A 21,436-nucleotide genomic window follows, 5' to 3' on the forward strand; every position below is an offset into this window, starting at 1 on the left:
CACATCGTGTCCCTTGTCGTGACTGCGTAATATGAGATTAATGCACTAAGGAGGCTGACGAGAGCGTTGTCTCAGACATTTTGTAGACATTTTGTAGACACTCTTGTGTTTTCAAGGAGCTCGTAGCCCATACTCGCTGCACTATGAAAACGTATAGGGCTAGTAGACAATAGTATAGAGGCTTGCCTCTTGGCTATGCGTCCGCGCACACGCCCCAGTTATGCCAGGACGCCTGGTTTTGGTGGCCTTCGCTCTTGCTGAGATGTTTTCGATAATGACAGTATGAGCGTGAGGTGCTCTTGGCCGCGGCTGGAGTGCACTGCGATGGTCGCTTGCCCAGCTCGTGTTTGGCAGCGGGCGAGAAGCGGAGGCGCATTCCTTCTGTTTTGCGTTGCTCTACTTGCGGCAGGTAATGCGTTCGACGGCTCTGCCGTTTGCGAAGTCTCAAAATAAAACAGTATCGGGTTCAGACCAGGACCAGTTTACACTCATTCGCATTCTTACACTGGAATGCAGGCGTTTGCGTGGGCGGGCAGGCACAGGCCTCGACAACCGGCACAGCGGGACCCCCGCCCCCGCTTCGTGTGCTCGCCACGCTCGCGTCCGCCCCACGCCCCCCCTCGCCCTCACCGCCCCCGCCCGCACCTGAGCCGCCACGGCAGACCGTGCTGCTATCTCGCCTGGACGCCGTCACGCGTGAATCCATCTGCGCACTGCCTGGCAACGCCTCAGCGGGCTGCGTCGACACGCTGAGTTGGGTCATCGACCTGGACCCGTTCCCGCTGACCGTGGGCGGTTCGGCCCCAGCTGTCGGCAGCTCCGGCGCCGGCTTGCGCTGCATCGCTGGCGTGGATCTGGGTCTGGGTTGCCGCTGGCCCAGCGTGAGCGCCTACCTGGTGTCGGGCGAGGCGGACACGTACACCTACAGGCCCCTGGAGCTGGCGGTGCGCGCGCCCGACATCTCTCAGGCGTTCCAGGTGCGTGGGCAGGGGCGGGCGTACGTTGGGAGACACGCGCAAGTGCTTGTGGTTATAGGAGCTGCACGCGGGCTCCGGTAAGGGGCACTGCCGGTAGCGGTGCGGGGGCAACTGCCCTGCACCGCTTTCCGTGTGCATCAGACATCCTTTTGGTTGCTCCTGCAAAAGCCACACCTTGGCAGCAACATGCCCAGCCTCATCCAGTCCCACCAATCAAGTGTTCATGTGCCCATGCCTGTGTTTTCACGCGCTGCAGCTGGGCTACACGGACCAGGCGGCGGCGCTGCTGCGGCAGCTGGAGGGCTTATCGGTGCGCTGCACGGCGCCGGCGCCGCCAGCCGTGTACGCGGCCTTCCTGTTGGAGCCGCTCATCATGGCGCTGGCTGCGGCGGGCGTGGACACCGGCACCAACGTTACTGACATCCTCGCAACTATCGCCGCCGCATCCGGGCGGCCGCCGTCGCCGCCCTTGCAGCGGTCGCCGCCGCCGCCGCCGCCCCTGAACGGCTCCGCCGGGGCGGTGCACAACAGCACCATGCCGTCATCGCCGCCGCCGCGGCCCGTGGCATCGCCGTCACCTCCTCCGCCGCCGCCGGCGGGCTCGAGCCTAGCCGCAGCTACAACGGCGGGCGGAGGTGGCACAGCCGCCAACGTCAGCGCCCTAAACGCCACCGCCAGCCTCAACTTCACGTACGCGGGCATTCGCAACGCCTCCGACCCAGCCTCCTACTTCTCCCGCCTCTATACCGCGCCCACCACGCCGCCCTCGCGGCTGCGGCGGCTGTCCATCAACGACTGCGGGCTGTCGGGCCAGATGCCGGATGACGCCACGTGGTTACAGCTGCCCTTCCTGGAGCGGCTGGACCTCAGCCGCAACCTGCTGTCCGGCACGCTGCCGCCCACCTTCGGGCCCACGCCGCCCATGGCGCACGTGAACCTGTCGTACAACCGCATCACTGGTAGGACCACGCTCAGTTTGCTAGGGATAACTTGTATGTGCTTTTCATTGCGCCGCCCGGGGTCGCCGCCGCCAAACCCAAAACACGCGTGATTGTGCCGGCCGGCCCGAACACCCCGTGCGCAGGCCCGCTGCCATCCACCCTGAACCGCTACGGCGGCTGCGGACGTGTGTTAGACCTGTCCTACAACGACCTGCGCGGCCGCATACCTCGCGCCTGGCTGGACGGCGCTTGCTCGGCGTCGGGCAAGGATGCCGGCAGCATCACGCCGCGTACCGCCGCCACCGCCGCCGCCGCCGCCGCCCCCACCGCGGCCTCCTACCTCGGCACGCTCGACACCTCCAACCCGGCAGCGCAGTCACTTGCAGCTGCGGCGGCGGAGGCGGCCGCCGGCGGCATCTTTGGCGCCGCCGCCCTGGCGGGCAGCGGCAACACAGTGGTGTCCGCGGCGAGCCTGGTGGAGGACCCCACGGCCGGCGCCGCGGCCGCCGCCACCATCACGCTGAGCGGCTCGGGCGCCTTCTGGATGAGCTACAGCCATTCGTACGGCTTCGCCGGCGACGGCTGCCCGCCCGACGGCGTGTCGTGGGGCTCCGACCCCGACCTGCACGCGGCCGTGATCACCACCTCACCCGCCTTCGCCGCGCTGGCGTCAGCCGCCACCGGCAGCAGCGCGGGCAGCAGCTACACGCGGCCGTACCCGTTCTCGATGCTGCTGTACGGCAACCCGCGACTGCAGACGCCGGGTGACCGCGGCGTGACGTTCGCGGCGGCCTTCACGCGCTCGCTGCAGTTCGGCATGCACGACAACGCCTGCACCGCCTTCCAGCCGCTGCCCGAACTGCTGTGGCTGTGGGGCAGCTTCGGTGCCGCGGGCGTGGCCGTGCTGTTTGCCGCCATCTTCTACGCGGCCTGGCAGTGGAAGACCAACCGCTCCAAAGTCACGCCCTCTAATGCAGCTGCTCAAAGTAGGCGGCCGTCCATGGCGGCGGGCGCGGCGCCACCTCCAGCAACGGCGCCGGGAACTGCAGCCCCGCCCACACACGGCGGGCGGCTGGGCTCTATGTCGGCCTCGGTGCCTACAGCGGCGGCCAGCCGCGTAGCGCTATCGGTGGCGCCATCGGGCCTCAGCCGTGCCGACGGCGCCGCGGTGGCGCCTTCCGGCCCGAGTGGCTGGACGGCGCCGACACCGGGGCAGGTGTCGGGCCCCAGCCGCACTGGCGGGTCCATGTCGGCGGCGGCGGCAGCGGGGGCGAACCGGGTGGCTGTCTCGGGGCCGAGCCGCGTACTTGCAGGCGCCGTGGCGGAGTCCGTGACGCCCTCTGGGCCCAGCAGTCGTGCCGCCGCCGCTCTGGCAGTGGCGCCATCCGGCCCGAGCCAGCGCCGCCAGCCGCCGCCGCAGCCTTTGCAGGCCGAGGGGTACGAAGAGGCGTATGAGGGCACGGGTGGAGCTGGCGCGGAGGATCAGGATGAGGAGGAGCGGGAGGGTGGCGCGGAGGAGGAGATCAGCGACGCGAGCGGCGCGCAGCAGAATGGCAATGAACAGCAGGTGTCGCACGCGGTACGTATGTGCGTATGTTGCGCCCGTATGCACGGTTCCATTGCAGCGCAAGCGTAGCGCACGGCTTACTGGTTTGAAAAGATGCGCGGCCCTTGTTTCTGCCTGCCCCATTCAATGTCCTGCCGCCGCCGCCATCTCGCGCCGCGCAGGCCGGCTACGAGGCTTACCAGCCCCAGCCCGAGGCAGCAGCAGTCGCCATGGGCGCCAGCGGCGGCATGGCGCGCATCATCATCGTGGCCCACGCGCGCGCCTACTCCCGCCGCGCTGTGGCCCGGCTGTCCATTTACGGTCGCAACGCCTACGATGTGACGGGCACCGTCACGCGCTGGGTGCTGCACGAGATCCCGTGGGGGCCCATGGCGCGTGCCGCCGCCGCCGTGGCGGCGCATGCGGCGGCCGGGTCCATGACGTACGTGCTGTCGCTCGAGTCGCGCCGCACGTACTGTAGCACGTTGGTGTCCTGCCTGCCGTGGCTCTGGGTGGTGCCGCCGGCGCTGGCGGTGCTGGCAGTTGGCGGCACGCTGTATCTCATGCGCGCCACTCGCGAGCTGGCAGCGACCATGAGCAAGCAGGTGGGCCAGGCGGTGGCAGACCAGGTGGAGGGCTCGGCGCACGGCGGAGGCAGCGGCGGAGCTGCCGCTGAAGGCGCGGCTGGAGGCGGAGGGCTGAGCCGCGGGCGGAGCAAGGCGGCGACGGAGCTTGAGGCGGAGCTTGAGGCGGAGGAGGCGGAGGAGGCGGCAGCCGCGGCCGGTGGTGCTTCCCGGAGGGAGGTGCACCGCAGCAGCAGCGGCGGCAACAGCGGAGAGACCGGCAGCGGCAGCAGCGGCACCGAAGGCACTGTCAGCACCGACGGCGTCACGCCGTCCGTACCCGTGCTGGCGGCGACTGCTGCGGCGTCGACGTCGCTCGGCTCCCGCCGTCACCCGCCGCCGCGGCCGTCGCCGTCGGCAGGCGTCGGAGAAGCGCAGGAGCGCTGGGTCAGTGGCCAGCGACGGGGTCCCGGCACCGGCACCGGCATGGCGCGCGAGGGCGACGGCGCTGCTATAGGCGGCAGCGTCATGCCGCGCTCGCCCACATGTGTGTCCTCGCCCAGCATCGCCGGCCCGGCGGGGCCGTCATCGGCTCTCAGGTCGTCAGTGTCGCGCGCGCCCTCGCAGCGCCGCGTGACGCTGGGTGGGGTGATGCCCACGCCCACTCCCATCCGCATCAACGGCAGTAACGACCCCAGCGGCGGAGACGTGCCGCCCAACCGCAGCGGCTCCATGCATGGCTTCTCTCTGGTCGCCAACACCAACAGCTTCGCGAACGGCCTTGGTAGCGCCAGCCCCAAGTCCAGCCCCAAGGCCTCCGGCACGGGCGCATTCGGCACTCCCGGCCCACACGACCTTGCTGCCGAAGGCGGCGGCAGCCAGCCCGGCAGTCCGCGCTCGCCCGCTTCCGTCCGTGGCAGCGCAATGCCCGGCAGCCCGCTGGGTGGCGGCGCCGGCGCCGGTGCGCCGCGCTCACCGCTAGGTCGTGGTCTGTCCGCCGTCGGTGGAGCCAGCGGCAACGCCGTGCGCGGCCGCAGCGCTCTGGCTGTGGGCTCAGCCCTGAAGCGGAACAGCGTGGACGAAGACGCCGTAGCGGTGGCAATGGCGAACGGCGGTGGCGGCAGCAGCCGCACCGGCACAGGCACGGGCATGTCGCCGGGCGGCGCGGCCGCGGGCGTGTCGCACCGTATCAGCAGCCCTATCTCTGGAGCGGGGGAATGCATGAGCCCGTCCGGCGCCCGGGGTCTGCGAGGCCCGGCCGGCAGCACCAGCAAGCGAGGTAGGCACGGCCTTGTAGGTGACGGTTGAAAAGCATTAGGCCTGATGATTGCTGCATGGATGCCCACACTCTTGCGCACCGATTGATCAAGCCGTTGTTTACCGCAGCATCAACAACCATGCCCAATTGCCCATGCATGTCAACATCGCACGTATGTTGCCCGACGTGCAGTGCTGATGGCGTCGGCAGGCGGCGGTGGTCCGCGCGCGGTCGCGGAGGCGCTCGAGTCGTCGTCACCGCCACTCTCCGATGACCAGACCGCCGCCGACCACAGCGGCAGTCCTAGAGAGACGGTGCTGGGACCGCAAACTCCAGCCCCGTCCAGGCCAAGCCCAAGCCATGCCGATAACACGGCTTCGGGACAGGGCGCGTTGACGCCAGCACAAACGTGCAGCGTCTCCGCACGGCGACTGGTGGTTCGCGCAGTGGGCGGCACAGCCTCACCAAGGCTCATGCGCAGCCACAACCACAACCACAGTCACAGCCCCCACAGCAGCCCGCGCAACTGTCGAGTCTCGGCGCAGCTGTCGATCGCGTCGACGGAAGACACGGCGCGCTACTGGGAGGACACGGACGGTGATGGCGGCGACGTGGATGGTGGTAGCCAGCTGGATGGGGTGCTGCCGCAGGCGGCTGCGGAGCAGCCGGTGGCGGCAGAACAGCATGCATGGCGGCTGCATGCTCAGATTGGGGTGGAAGGCGACGCCGGAGACGGTAAAACCGCCGGCGCTGAGCAGGTGCATCTCGAGCAGCAGCAGGAGGAGGCTGTTGGCTACTGGCAGACTCCATACGCATGCAGTGACGATGGTGGGCGGGTGCCGCGGCGCTCGGTCACTGCCGCGGCCCAGGTGGCGAGCTGGGACGAGCAGGAGGACTGGTATGGCGAAGCCGCGGCACTGGTCATGCGCGCTGCGGCACACGAGGCGCTGGCGGCGCGGTGGTTGCCGCGGTCCTGGTGTGAGCTGCTGCCGCCGCCTCTGGCGCGCTCCCTCAGCTTCTGGCTGCCTGGAGGAGGCGGGCCGGCGCTGCCGCACCGGGAGCTGCTGTTGGCGGCGCCGGCCGGTGTGCCGGTAGCTGAGGGACACGATGTCGGAGGCGCGGGCGGCGTCCGGTTTGCAAAGGGCACCGGCGGCAGCACTGCAGGCGGCGCGGAGGCGGATGGTGGTGGCACTGACAGGAGCCCACAGCACCAGTCGCGGTCCATGGGCGGCCGCCCGGCCGCGCTGACGGTGCCGCCAGGAATGGAGGGCAGCATTGAGTATGCCCACGCGCGCCATGTCCAGCTTGGCGCGGCTGCTGCTGCCGCGGCGCCGTACAAGCACTCACACGTGTATGACCCCGCAGCCCTGTCGGCGGCGGGCGGCGGCGCGCAGCTCAGCCCCGGCAGCGCTGCATCAGCCGCCGTGGCGCACGCTACGGCAGCGGCGGCAGCCCACGGGGGCAGGCGCTCCATGTCTCGGCACCCCAGCCGCGGCGCCGCCAGTAAAGGCGCCAGTCCCCTTACCAGCCCGCCTTCCAACGTGACGGCGCACCCATGGGGCGTGATGCCGGCACCGCCGATGCCGGGCCAGCAGTGGCACAGCATGCCTCCCGCGCAGCAGCAGTCGCCGGGCCTCATGCACATGGCCACTGCGTCAGTGCTGGCGCAGATGGCCCAGGGGCGCGCTCCCTACGGCGGCCCCATCAGCCCCGGCTCGCACGCCGCCGCCAACGGCCCCAACAGCGCCCAGGCGCTGAGCGGCAGCGCCAGCCAGCACTGGCAGCCGCAGCTGCCATCTCCGCAGCCAGGGGGCGCGCGGTCGACAGCACGGTCGCACAGTCGCCTGGCTCAGAACGCGGCGGCGGCAGCGCTAAGCGCCAGCACTGCCGCTAGCATGGCGGCGTCTGTGGCTGCCGGCGGCGTCAGCCGCCGGTCCTTGGCGGCTGCGGCCGCCGCAAACGCCGCGGAGCCTCCGTGCGCGCACGCACACGGGCACCTGCTCGTGCCGGAGCGGCGCGTTGCAAGCATGCCATCGCAGCGCCACTCGCCGAATGGCGGCCCGGCGTCGGCCATGGAGCCCGAGTCCTCCAGCATGGGGTTCCTTCTGGCGGGGGTGCCCGGCACAGGCACCGACGGCGACGGGGGCGGCGGCGGCGGCGGCGGTGGCGGCGGCCTGCCCGGAGCCATCGGCAGCACCCACAACTCCCCGGACCCATACTCGCGGGTGGCGAGTCGGCAGCGCAGCAGCAGGTGGCTGGAGCACCAGCTGACGGCGACCAGCCAACGGAGCATGGTGACGCAGCGGCCGTCCATGGCGGCGGCCGCCGCCGTTGCAGCCGCCAACGCGCAGAGCGCCGCCAGCATGACGGCGGCGGCGATGGCAGCGTCGGGGCCCTCGGCGGCGGCGGCGATGGCGGCGCAGCGGTCGCGGCTGCCCGGCTACGGCGCGGAAGGCTCCGCCCCCGCCGACTCTGCTGCCGCTGGCGCAGGTGCACCAGCGGACTTGCCCGCTGCCGGGGGCGCGCCTGGGGTTCAGATGGGCGGGGCGACGCGGGTGCGGCGGCTGCGCCCGGCGGCGCTGCTGGTGGTGCACGAGTACCTGCGCGACAGCACCCTGGGGCGGCCGGGCTCGGGTGCGGCTGCGCGGCTGCGTGCCATCGCACTTAGCGTTCTGGGTGTGCTGGGCTGGGCTGTGTTTGGCACGCCGCTGGCGCTCGCGCTGGCGGCGCCCACGGCGCTGGTCATCCTCGTGGACGCAACGCTGCACGTGCTGGCTGCCTCCGGCCGTCTGATCGCCGCTGGCGTCTCCCTGCTCTTCCGAGGCCCCGACCGCCGCTCGGCACTCGCGCGCCTCGGCTCCTACGGAAGCGGCGCGGCGTCTTCCGCAGCCGCCGCGCCCGTCGTGAGCAGCGTGGTGGTGGTGGGCGGCTACTCCGGCTGGGCGGCGTCGGTGCGGCTGGCGGCTGCCTTGTTCCTTGGGCTGCACACCCACGTGGCGGCGTGGGCGCTGTGCATTCCGCTGGCGGTGTTCACGGGCGCGCTGTACGGGCTGGGCTACGAGTGGGGCGCGGGCGCGGTGCCGCTGCCGTGGGTGTTCCTGGCCGCCAACGCGGGCTGCCTGGCGGGCGCGCTGCTGCTGCTGGTGGAGCTGGCGTTCGACATGCCTGCCTGGGAGCACGGCGTGTGCAGGTGCGTCTGTGCGCGCGCGCGTACGCACGGGAAGTATGGGCAGTTGGGCACAGTGTGTGAAGCATTCATTACGGCAAGGCCAACTGCTGAAGCGTCCCCTTTCTATTTACCTTTGGCTGTTTGCAGATATCCTTACGCGATGGCGGTTCGTGCCGCGGCGGAGTCTCGGCGTGCGGCGGCGAAAGCAGCGGAGAAACGTGAGACACCTCAGGAGGTTCCCGCGTGACAGAGTCACAGCGGCGCTTGTACTTCAGGTTGGAAGATTGCAATGATTTCTCAGTGATTTTGTAGGTTGTCTGGCATTTATAGTGTGTGGCGGGCGGCGATGTCGACTGTTGTCTTCATATTATATGTCAAGCCGAACAGGTGATGTAGCTTGAAATGTAGATGTTCAAAGCAATCATGGCATCTGGTCATGCTCATGTTAGCTCAAGCCTCGAAGTCGAGGCCATCTGCTGTTCTTGACGTGATGCATACCTGCAGTCAAGCACACAGGTGAACACAGCTGTGTTGGTGCACTGTTCAACGCGCCTTTGGGGGCGGGGCACTTCAAGCCCACACCCTGCGCGATTCATTCTGCATTGTATACTCACCTGGCCCTCATCAGGCATTCATCTAACAGCAGCATGCCGGAACGGCATGAGGGCACGATTCTTGAGTGGCTGGCGTGGCGGGAAGCCAAATCCTTGCAGTGACGGACAGCTATGTGGCATAGGTCGGGGTTGTGTGAGGCAGTCAGACGGACTAGCTGACGCCAGGCGGCGAAGCGAGGAATATGTCGTGACCACGACCGGCGATGATTTGACTCATGCTGCTGGGTCAGCTGCGGACTGATCAGTTCTTGGAGCGCGTGTTTCCGAGCTTTGACGGGAACTGGGGCTTGGAGCAGCGTGTTTGATCACGCGCAATCGCTTGTGGCCAGTTGTGGCCTCCGTGACTCACGTGGCGTAGTCGCGTAGAACCCCAATATAATGATTTCAGGGCCGCGCCGTGCCGGACCAACTGCTGCTACTGACTGCCTGGTCCAACTGCGACTTGGGGTCAACACGCGCGCGCGCTGCCGTGTGTGCGTAAGGAGCCCCAGCCCCCAGGGAAAGCATGCTGCAATGCCAGACGACGAGTGTCAGAACAGTCCTGGCACACTGCGCATACACGTCAAACTGAAGTGAGCTTTATTGACATGCCGGCCGCCAGGCGTGGGACGACTCTTCGGAGTGCGGAGGGTGGAGTGTTCCGGACTTCGGTGTCGGTCGGCAAGACCAGGCCAGTAGGAGTGGCATCACCAGGACAGGCGTGTTTGGGCTCGATGACAGAACACGCATACCCTGCCAGCCCCGCACGTGAGCACATCTATGCACGCTCGTACAGTGAAGGTTACCGTATTCGCCTGGTGCTGTACATATGCCCATGCCGTGTTGGCTGAATACGTTACGTTCACTGTGCGCGCGTGCAAGGATGTGCAGGGGGTCCAAGACCATGCCGAGGTGGGGTGTGCGTGTATACAGTGGGGTGCACTATTGTGCGTGCTAAAGCCTATTACTGTAGTAGCCCGGCAAACGGGAGACCTATTCCTGTCGCAAGAAAACAACACGGCACTTTAGCGAGCCTCACAGTAACCCGCTGCGCTAGCGGCTTGTGCTTATAGTACTGCTCTATTGACTTTGGAGTTTTGTCCATCTCATCGAGCTTGGGGCTGCCACTTGCACTTGCAGTTTACAGCGAGAGCAACGTCAAGGTCAAGGGTTTAGAAAGCACTGCGCGCCTGCAACTATTTCTTAGGCTGTTTATCTACGCACGCGCTCGCAGTGGCGCGCACGGTGGCGCGACAACTGCAGACGGGGCAGCCCAAGGCTCCAGTGCAAGGGTCAGCGCTAATTAGCGAACTGACATTGCCAAGATGGTGAAAAGTAAAAAGCCAGGCGAGAAGAAGAAAACAAGAGCAGATGAATCTGGCGACGACGAAGACTTCGGCTTTGACGGGGCTTCGGACAGCGGAGACGACGCGGCTGACCGGCTGCTGCCAGGAGGAGCTCCGGACCTATCACTGGATGCGTTGCGAAAGGTGTGCGCATGCGTTTCCGCAGGGGACCGGAAACAGAATGTTGATTCGCTTCTTTATGGTAATGGTTGCACTCGCGAAGTCAGACGGCACCGGTTTTGGAAGGCTGCTATTGGGGGTAGATTGGATGGCTGTGCTGCTACACGAGCGCTGGCCGGGTGGGCTTGGGACGGAGGGTTCCGGCTGGTTGGGACGGCACCACTGCCCCAACTGCTGCCCCGTCGAGTGGCATGCAGCAGGGAAGAGTCGCTTTGCGCTAACAAAGCCCGCTACTTGTGGTCCAACATAGCCGCAGCTTGCAGCTGCTCAGTGGCAAGCATCCCTCTCTTGCCCAGGCTTCAGGCCCTCCCACCATATCCCCAAGCCCCAGGCTCAACCATAGAGCTTCGGCAGCCCTCAACTCCGTCTCACGGCCCTCCTTTGTTGCCGTGCCGTAGGTCTTTCACCTGCCCTGTGTGGACGCCGCGGCAGCGCTGGGGGTGGCGCACTCCAAACTAAAGCGGCGCTGCCACAAGCTTCGGATTTCGCGCTGGCCGCAGCGCAAGCTGGCGTCGCTCGTGTTCCTGCGGGATGCACTCCCAAACGACCCCCGACTCACGGAGCCACAGCGAGCGGTGAGGGCCGGCCGGCAGGACCGACGCCGGGTGCAGGTGGCGCGCGGGGAAAGGGGTGGAGGTCAGCCACCTTCCGGGTCGGCTTCCGCCCGGCCGCATGAGCGGCATCGGCCCACCGTCATCCCAGGTTCATCCACCCCACCTCCGCCATGACACACATTCCCCTGACCTCAAAGTCCTCGTCCCTCGTTCCCGCAGTACATTGTGACTAAGATTGATGACGAGTACGGCCGGGTGATGCGCGACCCCAACCACCCGCTGGACAAAGAGCTGGAGCAGCTGCGCAAGTGAGATGGGTGCTCGGGCACGACGCGGCACACACACAAATGTACAGATGCACACACGCTGTTTGGCCTGCCCCACGCCCAGAAACAGGGTACTCGCACCAGTTGCAGCATTCACTCGCCTGCCTTAACGATGGGCTGTGCATGACTGCCCACATTCGCGCCACAAACCCGCCGTCGGCCCCGCTCCGCCCCTTCGCCTCCCAGGTCCAACTACAAGCTGAACTACAACCGAAAGCTGAAGCAGGCCAACAAGCGCGGCGGCTCGCCCGCTGACGACCTGGACGCGCCGCCGCCACGCTCCTCGGGCGGCCGGCGGGCCGGGCCCCGCGGCGGCAGTAAGGGCGACCTGGCCGGCGGCGACGGCGGCTCCTGGCGCTCTCCCACCTCCACTGGCGGCAACTCAGACTTAGGGGGCTTTGGCGGCGCCCCCCTGGGCGGCCTGCCGCTGGGAGGGCTGGGCGGCGGGCCCGGGGGCGGCGGCGGCGGCGGCATTGACGGGCCGATGCCGGCCATCCCCACGCTCATGACTGGTGGGCGTGGCCCGCGGGTGGGCCCGCCCGGGCCGCTGTCCCTGGCCGCGGTGGGCGGTGGCGCGGGCACGCCGACCGCCAGCGGCGCGGACAGCGGCGGCGGCCCCGGCGGCCCGCTGGCGCTGCCGCCGTCGGGCGGGCTTGGCCTGGGGCTGGGGCTGCAGCTGGGGCCGGGTGGCGGCGGTGGCCGCGGTGGTGGCGGCGGGCCGATGGGGTACGTCGGGGGCCCAGGCGACTTGGGGCCGGGCCCAGGCGGCTGGGATGGCGGGCCGGATGACGACATGCACGGTGCCGGCGGGCCGTCGCTACTGCTGGCGGGTGCAGGCGGTATGGGCGGAGGCATGGGCGGCGGCGGCGGTGGGGGCCTGTACCCGACGCACTCGGAGCCGCTGCCGGTGGGTGTGGGGGGCGGCAGCGCCGCCAGCAGCCCGCGCAACCTGGTGCAGCGGCGGCTGGGCGGCGTGGGCAGCAACAGCGGGCACGGCGGCCCTGGGCGGCGGTCCTCGCTGGAGCGTATGGCGCTGCTGAGTGTGGTGGCGGACGGCAAGGTGGTCAAGCAGGTGGGGGTGGGCGCCGGCGGGGCGAGGAATGCAAGGAGGTGGGAATGAGGGTGGAGGGTGGAGGGTGGGGGGTCGTGGTGTCGGGTGGAGGGTCGGGGTGTAGCCAGGTGCAGTAAGGCAGAGAGGGTGGTGGCGCTGGTGGGTGGCAGGTGGCGCTGTAGGGGGGTGGCGCAAGGCAGGCGAGGTTGTGCAGGTGGGGCCCGGGTGGCATGCGAGGTGAAGGCGGGCGGGCGCAGGTCAGGGCTCCCGACTGCCGCGTACCTGACGCAAGCGCCGCCGTCCCACTTCTGGGTGTGTGTGTGTGTGTGTGTGTGTGTATGTGTGTGTGTGTGTGTGTGTGTGCGCTGTGTGCAGGCATCGAGGCGCCAGAGCGGCAGCGGCAGCGGCGGCGCCACGCCTCAGGCACTGGGGCTGCAGGCGCCCGGCTCGCCGCGCGGCTCGGGGCCGCGCTCCCCGCGGGCGCTGCCACGCGCCATGGCCAGCCCGGGCGGCGCCGCCGGTCGTGAGGGCCTGCTGGACTCCATGTGGGGCGGCGGCAGCGGCGGCGGCCCGGGGCAACAGCGCGGCGGCGGCGTCCGGGGCGGCATGCCGGGCGACGGCGGCTGGATCGGGCCGCCTAGCGGCGGGGTGGCCGGTGGCAGCGGCCCTCTGGGGCGGCCTCACAGCCCGGACCTTGGGCCACACATGGGTGGCGGCGGCATGCCGTTGCAGGCACTGCAGAGCGGCGGCAGCGGCTACGGCCCGGCGCACAGCGGCGGCTACGGTGGACCCGGTGGCGGCGGCGGGGACATGGGCGCGGGGCCGGGGCCGGGGCCGGGGCACTACAACGACATGTCGGGGCGGGGCCATCACGACAGCTACGGCTCCGCCCCAGGCAGTTACGGCCCCAACAGCGCCAGCGGGGGCGGATACGGCGGGCCAGGTGGCGGTGGCGGCGGCCAGGGCGGCGGCATGGGTGGATATGGCGGCGGCGGGGGCCGCGGCGGGGGCTACGGCCCCGGCCCTGGCGGCGGCGGAGGCGCCCCTGGCGGCGGCGGAGGCGGCGGCCTGGCGGCTGCCGGCGTCAACGCCATTCTTGGCGATGCCGACGTGGCCATCCTGGCAGGCCTCAGCCACCGGCCGTCTCTGGGCATGGAGCAGCTGTCGGCCGAAGAGCTGGCGCTGCTCGGGATCCAGGGCGCGGATCGAGACCTGCTGCTGGATCCAATTGCCGACGCCAGCCTGGATCCGCTGGTGGATCTGTTGCTGCTAGGCGATGCGCTGGGCGGCAACGGTCGCGGCGGGCCGCAAGGCGGCGGCGGCGGCGGCGGCGCGGCTGCTGACGGCTACAGCGCGCAGCGGCGTATCTCCGAGGCGCTTGCACCGCTGCTGGGTGGCGGAGTTGGCGGGGGCTTAGGAGGTGGCGGCGGCGGAGGTGGAGGAGGCGGAGGCGGGTACGGCGGCGATGTGATGGCGGGGCCGGTGGGCGTGTCGTCGCTGCTGCGGCACCCTGGTGGTGGTGGTGGCGGCGGAGGAGGAGGCGGCCTTCTGGCGGGTGTCAGCGCCGGCGGCAGCGTCAGCGCACCGCACCGGCAGCACCGACTGTCCTCCGTCACGGGCGCTGGCGGCAACGGGCCGCAGCAGCGCACCAGCCGCTTCGCCAGCAGCTCGCTGGACGGCCCGCAGCAGCATCAGCAGGTCCCGCAGGGCCAGCAGCACATGCAGCAGCACCCGCACCAGCAGCACATGCAGCAGCAGCAGCAGGGGCCAGGTGGCTATGGCAGCCGAGGCCCCGGCTTGGGCCCGCAGCGCCAGTATGAGGACGAGCCGTGCGGCTACGGCGGTAGCGGTGGCGGCGGCGGTGGCGACGGTGGCGGATATGGCATGGACGGTGGTGGTGGCGGCGGCGGCGGGCCTGGCGGGTACCAGTCTGGCATGGGGTTGGGCGGGATGCAGGCGGCACGTACCAGCCTGCACGGGCTTGGCGGCACCGCGCCAGGGTACGGCCCGGGCAGTGGTCCTGGCGGTGGCGGCGGCGGCGGCGGCAGTGACTACGGCCGCCGCATGGGCGGCCCCGGCCCCGGTCCTGGGGGCCTGGGCGGCAACCCACACGCGCAGCACCTGTTCACAGAGGGCCGCCACTCCGCCCCCGGCCACATCGGCATCCCGGGCTGGGACGACCAGCCGGGCGGCGGCGGAGGCATGGGCGGCCCGGGTCCGGGAGGCGGCGGCATGGCTGGTGGCGGCGGTGGCGGCTGGCATGAAGGACCGGATGATTGCCGGTCGCGAGGCGTGCAAGGGGGCATGGATTCCGGGCTTGGGCCGGAGGGGCAGTTCATGGGTCGCGGCGGCGGCGGCGGCCGCGGCATGGCAACGGGCTATGGTGGCAGTGGCAGCGGCGGTGGCGGTGGCGGCTGGTTTGACCGCGGCGGTGGCGGCGGCGGTGGTGGGGGGCCCATGGGCAGCGGCAGTGCCGGTGCGCCGCCTGTGCCGCAGCAGTACCGTGGCGGCGACTACAGCGGCCCGGGCGGCGGCGGCGGCGGTGGCAGGGGTTCAATGGGTGGGGACGTTGCTGGCAGCGCAGGCGCGCGGCCGTCGGGCATGAGCGCCGGCGGCTCACAGGGCCAGGGCCCGATGCGGCGCGGCATGGACCCGCTGGACGGCGACATGCCGCCGGCAATGGGCGGCCGCGGCGCGCCGCCACGCAGGAACTCCTTTTCAGAGCGCATGGGGCCGGGCGGTGGTGGATACGGCGGAGGAGGCGGCGGAGGAGGAGGAGGCGGGTATGGCACCGGCTATGGCAGGCCGAACACGGCAAATGGAGGGCCAGACAGTGGGGGCGACTGGGGCGACCGTGGCGGCGGTGGTGTTGGTGGCGGTGGCGGAAGTGGCCAGTTGGGCCAGCCGTTCAGCCGGCAGGAGCAGCAGTCGGCGCGGGAGCAGCTAGCGAGGGCGATGATGCGCGGCGGCAGCAGCAATGGCGGCGGGAGCGGCGGCCCGGCGGCGCTGTTGGCGGCGCAGGGCCAGGGTGGTAACAGCGGAGGCGGCGCTGGTTCTGGGCGCACGCACCTCTCAGGGGCGCTGACTGGCGGCCCCACGGGGCCTCACGGGGGAGTCAACTCACCACCGCCCGAGACCATAGCATCTTTGCAGGTAAGGGAGCGCGAGCGCGCCTGCCAGTTTTCATTTTTCGTGCGCGTATTGGTTTTAGTCGCAGTGGTTGACCCCTTGTTTGTCCGTTGAGGTAAAGAGGGGCGCTGTGCCTACTGTGCACACGAGTCGCCGTTTCCTAGCCAGCACTTGTCCTTTCGTGCATGTGGCCGCCCGCATCTTCACGCGGCGCCACTGCAATCCCCGGCTCACAGGGCTTGCGGCTGCGCAACGAAATGGACGACTACGGCCAGCGCCACCCGCAGCACTACCAGCAGCACCAGCAGCACCAGCAACACCCCCACCAACGCGACATGGGCGGCCCCGGCATGGAGCAGCAGGCCTACCGCCAGCAGCACCAGCAGCACCAGCAGCACCAGCAACAGGGCCCGCCGCACCCCCACTCGCACCGACGGCAGCAACAACAACACGACCCCCCGCACGGCGGCTATGATGGCCGGCAGCCGTACCGAGGGCCGCCGGGCGGCGGCGGTGACGGGCCCAGGACAGGTGGCCGGTATAATGACGGCTACGGCGGCCCTGGCGGGCCTGGCGGCGGCGGCGGCGGCGGACGGTACGATGCCGGCCCTGGCGGCGGCCGCTTTGAAGGCGGCGGTGGCGGTGGGCCAGGCGGAGGAGCCGGCGGCGGCTACTACCCGGGTGACCCCAGCGGCGGCCGAGGTGCCGGGCCCCGCCGGGTTTCGGACAGCATGAGCGGCGGCGCAGGGGGGGGCCGCGGCGGCGGCGCCGGCGGCCCGGGAGGCGGCGCCGGCGGCGGCCCGGGCGGCTACTACGGCGGCGGACCGAGCCCTGGGCCAGGTGCCGGAGGCGCCCCGCGCTTCAGCCGCACCTCCGACAACATGGCCGTGGGCGGCGGCGGCCCTGGTGGCGGCGGGCCGGGCCCCGGCCCTGGCGGCAGCGGTGCGGGTCTGTTGGAGGCGCTGGACCATCAGCTGGAGGGCATTGACGCCTTCGTGGATCGCAACCTGGATCTGCTGCGGCGCAACAGCGGTGGATTTGGATCCTTCATGGCCGAGATGGGCCTGGGCCGCGGCGACCTGGGCGGCCTCAGCTTCTCCGGGGCCGGCGGCATGAGCTTCACGGGCGCGGGCGGGGGAGGCGGCGGCGGCGGGCCGAACGGCCCTGGCAGCAGCATGAGCTACGGCCCGGGGCCGGATGGCGTCGGGGGCGGCGCTGGGCCGGGCGGCGGCGGCGGCGCTGGGCTGATGGGTGGCCTGGGCAGTATGGACCTGGAGACGATGCGGGAGAGCCTGCGGCGGGAGCTGCGGCAGGGTAGCATGGAGCAGTGGGACGATATGGTGCGGGGCCTGGGGCAGCCCGGGCCCGGCGGCATGGGCGGAGGGGGCATGGGCGGTGGCGGAGGCGGGTACTAGTGAGCGATATGGGATCAGTGCGCCGGGCTCATTGCTGGTGTGGCCCCCGCGTGCGAGCGCTCCGCAGTGCTTGGGTATGTGCACTTGGTGGGCACTGGATGGAAGCTGGGGTGTGCAGCAATGGGTAGCGATACCGCCCCAGCTCAGGTTGGGTTTCGCGTGTGAGAGCTAGGCGGGAATGTGGTCACGTGCTCAGACGTCGGCAGGACATCCGTCCGTGTGGCTGAGCAGGCTGGGCGGCGGTGTGGGAGTCACCGCTGGTCATGCGCGCCCAGCACACTCAGGACGGGGCAGCATGGGGTCGCACCCCGGGGTCGCACTCAGTTCCCGGACACATGCATATGCGTGCGAGCACATGCCTATGCAGTGCATGATGACGAGATGAACGCAGGCAAGAATGTTGCTGTGCTCCAGGCATTCCGGGCGTTGCATCGGGCTGGTGAAGTCCAATAATGATGATTGAATTGGCTATCTACTACCGCGCATGTGCCCATGTGCACAACCTGATTATGGTAGGCACTAGGATACCAAAGCTGCCGACAGCCTCACGACATCGAACGGCGCCTTCGCAGGTCAGGACAGTCAAAGGCGAAATGGGAGTGTGTGTGTGTGTGTCTGTGTGTGTGTAGCTGGAGTGTTGCGAGTTGCGATTCCTGGTCCGGGGAAGTGGGTAGTCGGTGCGCTCTGGCCCGGAGAATGGCCTTACAGTAGGTGCGTGCGTTTGTGTTTTTTGGTGACGTCAGGCTGTTCGAGAAGTCTGGGCTGCCAAGGGGCGCAGCTCTCACAGGGTTTAAGCAGGGGCAGATGTGCGTTTTTGGGACACGGTACCCATTGTTCATGCCTGCCAAAGCACGCGTCAGCTGCACGCGGCAAGTAACACCACAAGTGGTGTGTACAGAGTGTGTAGAGAAAAGGGCCGCCTTGGGGGTGTATGCACGGATTGCACGCCCACGGCTACCTACGACTGTTGGTGCTTGGTGCATTGCCGCTTTGGTCAACGGCCAGGTGCATGGTACTGGTCACACACTGTAAACTCTGAAACATATGCACTGTAAATCGTGCCACTACTGCTATAAAATATGCCCGCAACTTGGACCAAAAGTTGCGACCAACTTGTGGGCTCTGGTGGGCTTGTGCTCCACTGCTGTCGCCATGGCCGCCACGACCCCCAAACCGCATCCCCGCCGTCACCCGCCGCCCTGCTGCTGCTGCTGCTGCTGCTGCTGCTGCTGCTTGGCCGCCACCGCGCCCGTCGCCACTCTAGAGAAGACTGTCACAAGGGGCTGTTGCAATTCACGCCGCCCGTGGGTCGCCGGGGGGGGGGGGTAGTTCCAACCCATCGATCCCCATCCCAAGCACCCGATCGCCGGCTCGCTTGGTCTCACCGTATACCCGCAACCACCAGTGACTTCTGGTACTTGCATTACATCATACATCTAGAATTTCGGGCGCTTGGCGTTGTCCTTACCAAGTCACGTAATGGCGCTCTGTGCTCGCGTTTTCGGGGCCCCGGCCAAGCTGGCGAAGCAGCAGGTGATTACCCCCCGGTAAGTCACAGCCTTTAAAGCATGCTCGGCCGGCTCGCATAACGGTAACTATGGGTCGCGATTGAACTGAACTGAACTACCCTCCTCGCAGGCGCACTTCGGCCCCTCGCGCTGTGGCGCGCCATGCCACTGTGGACAAGATCACTGGCATTGTTGTTCAGCCTGCCGTTCAGTTCTCGGAGGCAAGTTCGGGCACACTTCGGAGTGTGGCCTGCGTTTTGCCACGAATCTGGCGATCCGCTGCCCCGTTAGGCATAGGTGGGATAAGTGCAGGGTCCAATTGACCTGTTGCCAGGCAATCGGGGCCAGTTGGCTGTGGCGGAAATGGTGCCCGCCTGTCGGAGCGACAGTCGTGCGAGGCGGCTTCGTTAAGCAGTCTACAAGGTATAGCCCGAAACACTATCTCGGGCACACTTCAGAGCAACGTGGACTCCGGGAGTGTGCCCGACGTGCCCCCCACGCGCCTGGAGCACGCTGGCGGACGAGGGGCTTTCACCCCTGTGGCGGCGGCTGGCCGCCACAGCAGTCACCCCTGCATCTCAGCCTGCTTTGCCTGTGTGAACTTCTGTTCCACCCACAGGTGCAGAGCGAGCTGGCGACCGTGGATAAGACCAACCAGAACATCCAGTCGCTGGCGCGCGTTGACTTCCACCCAGCCTGCGAGGCCGCCATCAACGAGCAGGTCAAGTGAGTCAGCGGGCCGACGCATGGATGGACCCAGTGGACCGTGCACGTTAGATTGCCAGCCAGCCTCATGACGGAGGAGCGTTGCGGCTCTCCGGGCCAGCCCAGCTACATTACTCAGAGACTCACGAGTATTGCTACTGTAAAGCCTGGCACCGTACCCTCACGCCGCACCCGTTTTTGCCTCCCCTCCCCCACCCCTGCAGCATCGAGTACAACGTGTCTTACCTGTACCACGCGCTGTGGGCCTACTTCGACCGCGACAACGTGGCGCTGCCCGGCCTGGCCGCCTTCTTCAAGGCCGGCAGCGAGGAGGAGCGCGAGCACGCAGAGCTGCTCATGGTGCGGGGGCGGGGCCGCGAGGGCGGGGGATGTTGCCTGGGTGGGGGGAAAATACAGTACTGAGGCGCTGGGTCGGCGCACTTGGCGTGTGGGCTCTGGAGTCCGAAGGCGTGCCCCCGCGCGTCTAGTTCCCACTCGCCACCTCTGCCGCTCACAACCGGCGCCCTCCATCGCCTTCAACTGTCTGTACTTGCTGCTTCTGAAGTTCCACTTTGCCAGTGTAATCCTGTACCCTTCCGCCACGCGCCTGCGTCGTTGGGCTCGGGCATTTACCCAACCCCCCTCCCCTTGGTGTGTGTGTGCCTGCGCGTTCGTCTCGCTGCCTCCCTGCTGCAGGAGTACCAGAACCGGCGCGGCGGCCGCGTGGTGCTGGGCGCCATCTCCATGCCGGACCTGGACCTCAGCGCCAGCGAGAAGGTGGGGCGGCGGCTCGACATGTTGTGGGGCCTCGTGCTTCTCTACGCAGGGCCTCGTGCTTCTCTACGCACAAAGAGCAGGCGAATGGACGCAGGAGGAGCAGCAAGGGAGGCGGCGGCACAGAAGCTCCATGGGTAGTGGCATGTGCGCTGGCTTGGGGGTTTGTACTCGGAAGCGGCCTTGTTCGCACTGCACAATACGCAGCGCAACGCGTTGCATGCACCGCGACACGGCAATGTGTTACGGCAGGGGCTCTTTCCAACTAGTGGTGCGGTGCCCCACTGGACGTGTGTCGCGCTGCTGCAGGGCGACGCGCTGTACGCCATGGAGCTGGCCCTGAGCCTGGAGAAGCTCAACTTCCAGAAGCTGCGCCAGCTGCACTCGGTGGCGGACGAGCACGGCGATGCCTCCATGGCCGACTTCGTGGAGGGCGAGCTGCTGAACGAGCAGGTGGGGGCGGGCATGCGTGTGGAGGTGTGGGATGATGGGCAGGAAACATCTGAGGCAAGAACGTGTCTGTGCGGCTGTGCTGCAGCGCGTGTGGCCCTCCCCTCGCCCGTTGTTCGTGCCCGCTCGCCTGCTTTTGTATCCGTATCAATAAGCGCGCCGAATTGCCTTTGTTTCCCTGCTGTGTTGGCTCCAGGTCGAGGCTGTGAAGAAGGTGTCCGAGTACGTGTCGCAGCTGCGGCGGGTGGGCCAGGGCCTGGGCGTGTACCAGTTTGACAAGCAGCTGGCCGCCGAGGTGGCCGCCGGTGCCGCCGCGTAAAGGGAGTGGTCGCGTAGCGAGCAGACAGCTCGGTTGGTTGAGATGGGGGTGAAGAACATGTGAGGGCACAGCTCAGCATGTGATTCTGCGGGGGGCCATGCAGCTCGGCAGTTGATCTTGTAGATTGCGAAGGCGTAGCGTATATGTTGTGATCAATTGCAAAGTGTGTGTGGGCATGGCCTTGAAGTAGAATGTGCTTTCTCCTTCCCGTCGGCGGAGGACTGATCGTGCGCGCGAGGTTGTTTCGCTCGTGTTTCTGCTTGTGCACATGAGTAACAGGGGTGGAACGGGAGTGTTTCGTGTCGGCATTCGACCTGAAGCACGGCCCCTGGACCATACGCGTGACCTGCCGGACCATGACAGGACGCCACGGGCCGAGTACGCATGCAGTACTTCTTCTGGGTGGCGATGGGTGGCAACGGATGGTTGCTCTTAAGTGTGGCGAGAGGGAGGTGATATGCGATGCAGTTTGGGTGCGCCCCTGCGCGGGGTGTATCCTCGCGGCTACCAGAGCACTTCCCTGCGCTGATCTGTGAATTCCGGGAGGGCCCCCAGCGCCCTCACCCATGTAAGAAGATCATGCGTCCTTTACAGTCACCTTACATGTTCATATTTACAGTGTGCAGCGTACA

The 21,436-nt window shown here is 68.3% G+C and overlaps 3 protein-coding genes across 3 annotated transcripts; all 3 read left to right on the forward strand.

Annotated features, from left to right (window-relative positions):
* The first annotated feature begins 48 nt into the window (after window positions 1-48).
* On the forward strand, window positions 49-9,960 carry CHLRE_09g387900v5 (uncharacterized protein). Its single transcript, XM_043065448.1, has 7 exons — window positions 49-409; window positions 517-977; window positions 1,234-1,936; window positions 2,062-3,497; window positions 3,647-5,306; window positions 5,478-8,475; window positions 8,602-9,960. The coding sequence occupies exons 1-7, from the start codon at window positions 325-327 to the stop codon at window positions 8,699-8,701; spliced, it is 7,443 nt and encodes a 2,480-aa protein (XP_042921049.1). The 5' UTR covers window positions 49-324; the 3' UTR covers window positions 8,702-9,960.
* Window positions 9,961-10,018: 58 nt separating this feature from the next.
* CHLRE_09g387850v5 (uncharacterized protein) lies at window positions 10,019-18,094 on the forward strand. Its single transcript, XM_043065447.1, has 6 exons — window positions 10,019-10,537; window positions 10,972-11,148; window positions 11,347-11,435; window positions 11,640-12,525; window positions 12,880-15,657; window positions 15,870-18,094. Exons 1-6 carry the CDS (start codon window positions 10,373-10,375, stop codon window positions 17,046-17,048), a joined length of 5,274 nt encoding a protein of 1,757 aa, XP_042921050.1. The 5' UTR covers window positions 10,019-10,372; the 3' UTR covers window positions 17,049-18,094.
* Window positions 18,095-18,468: 374 nt separating this feature from the next.
* CHLRE_09g387800v5 (uncharacterized protein) lies at window positions 18,469-21,390 on the forward strand. Its single transcript, XM_001694481.2, has 7 exons — window positions 18,469-18,595; window positions 18,687-18,777; window positions 19,176-19,282; window positions 19,486-19,621; window positions 19,958-20,038; window positions 20,345-20,488; window positions 20,682-21,390. The coding sequence occupies exons 1-7, from the start codon at window positions 18,528-18,530 to the stop codon at window positions 20,802-20,804; spliced, it is 750 nt and encodes a 249-aa protein (XP_001694533.1). The 5' UTR covers window positions 18,469-18,527; the 3' UTR covers window positions 20,805-21,390.
* Window positions 21,391-21,436: the final 46 nt, after the last annotated feature.

Source organism: Chlamydomonas reinhardtii, chromosome 9 (assembly GCF_000002595.2).
Source record: "Chlamydomonas reinhardtii strain CC-503 cw92 mt+ chromosome 9, whole genome shotgun sequence".
Classification (NCBI taxonomy): Eukaryota; Viridiplantae; Chlorophyta; class Chlorophyceae; order Chlamydomonadales; family Chlamydomonadaceae; genus Chlamydomonas; species Chlamydomonas reinhardtii.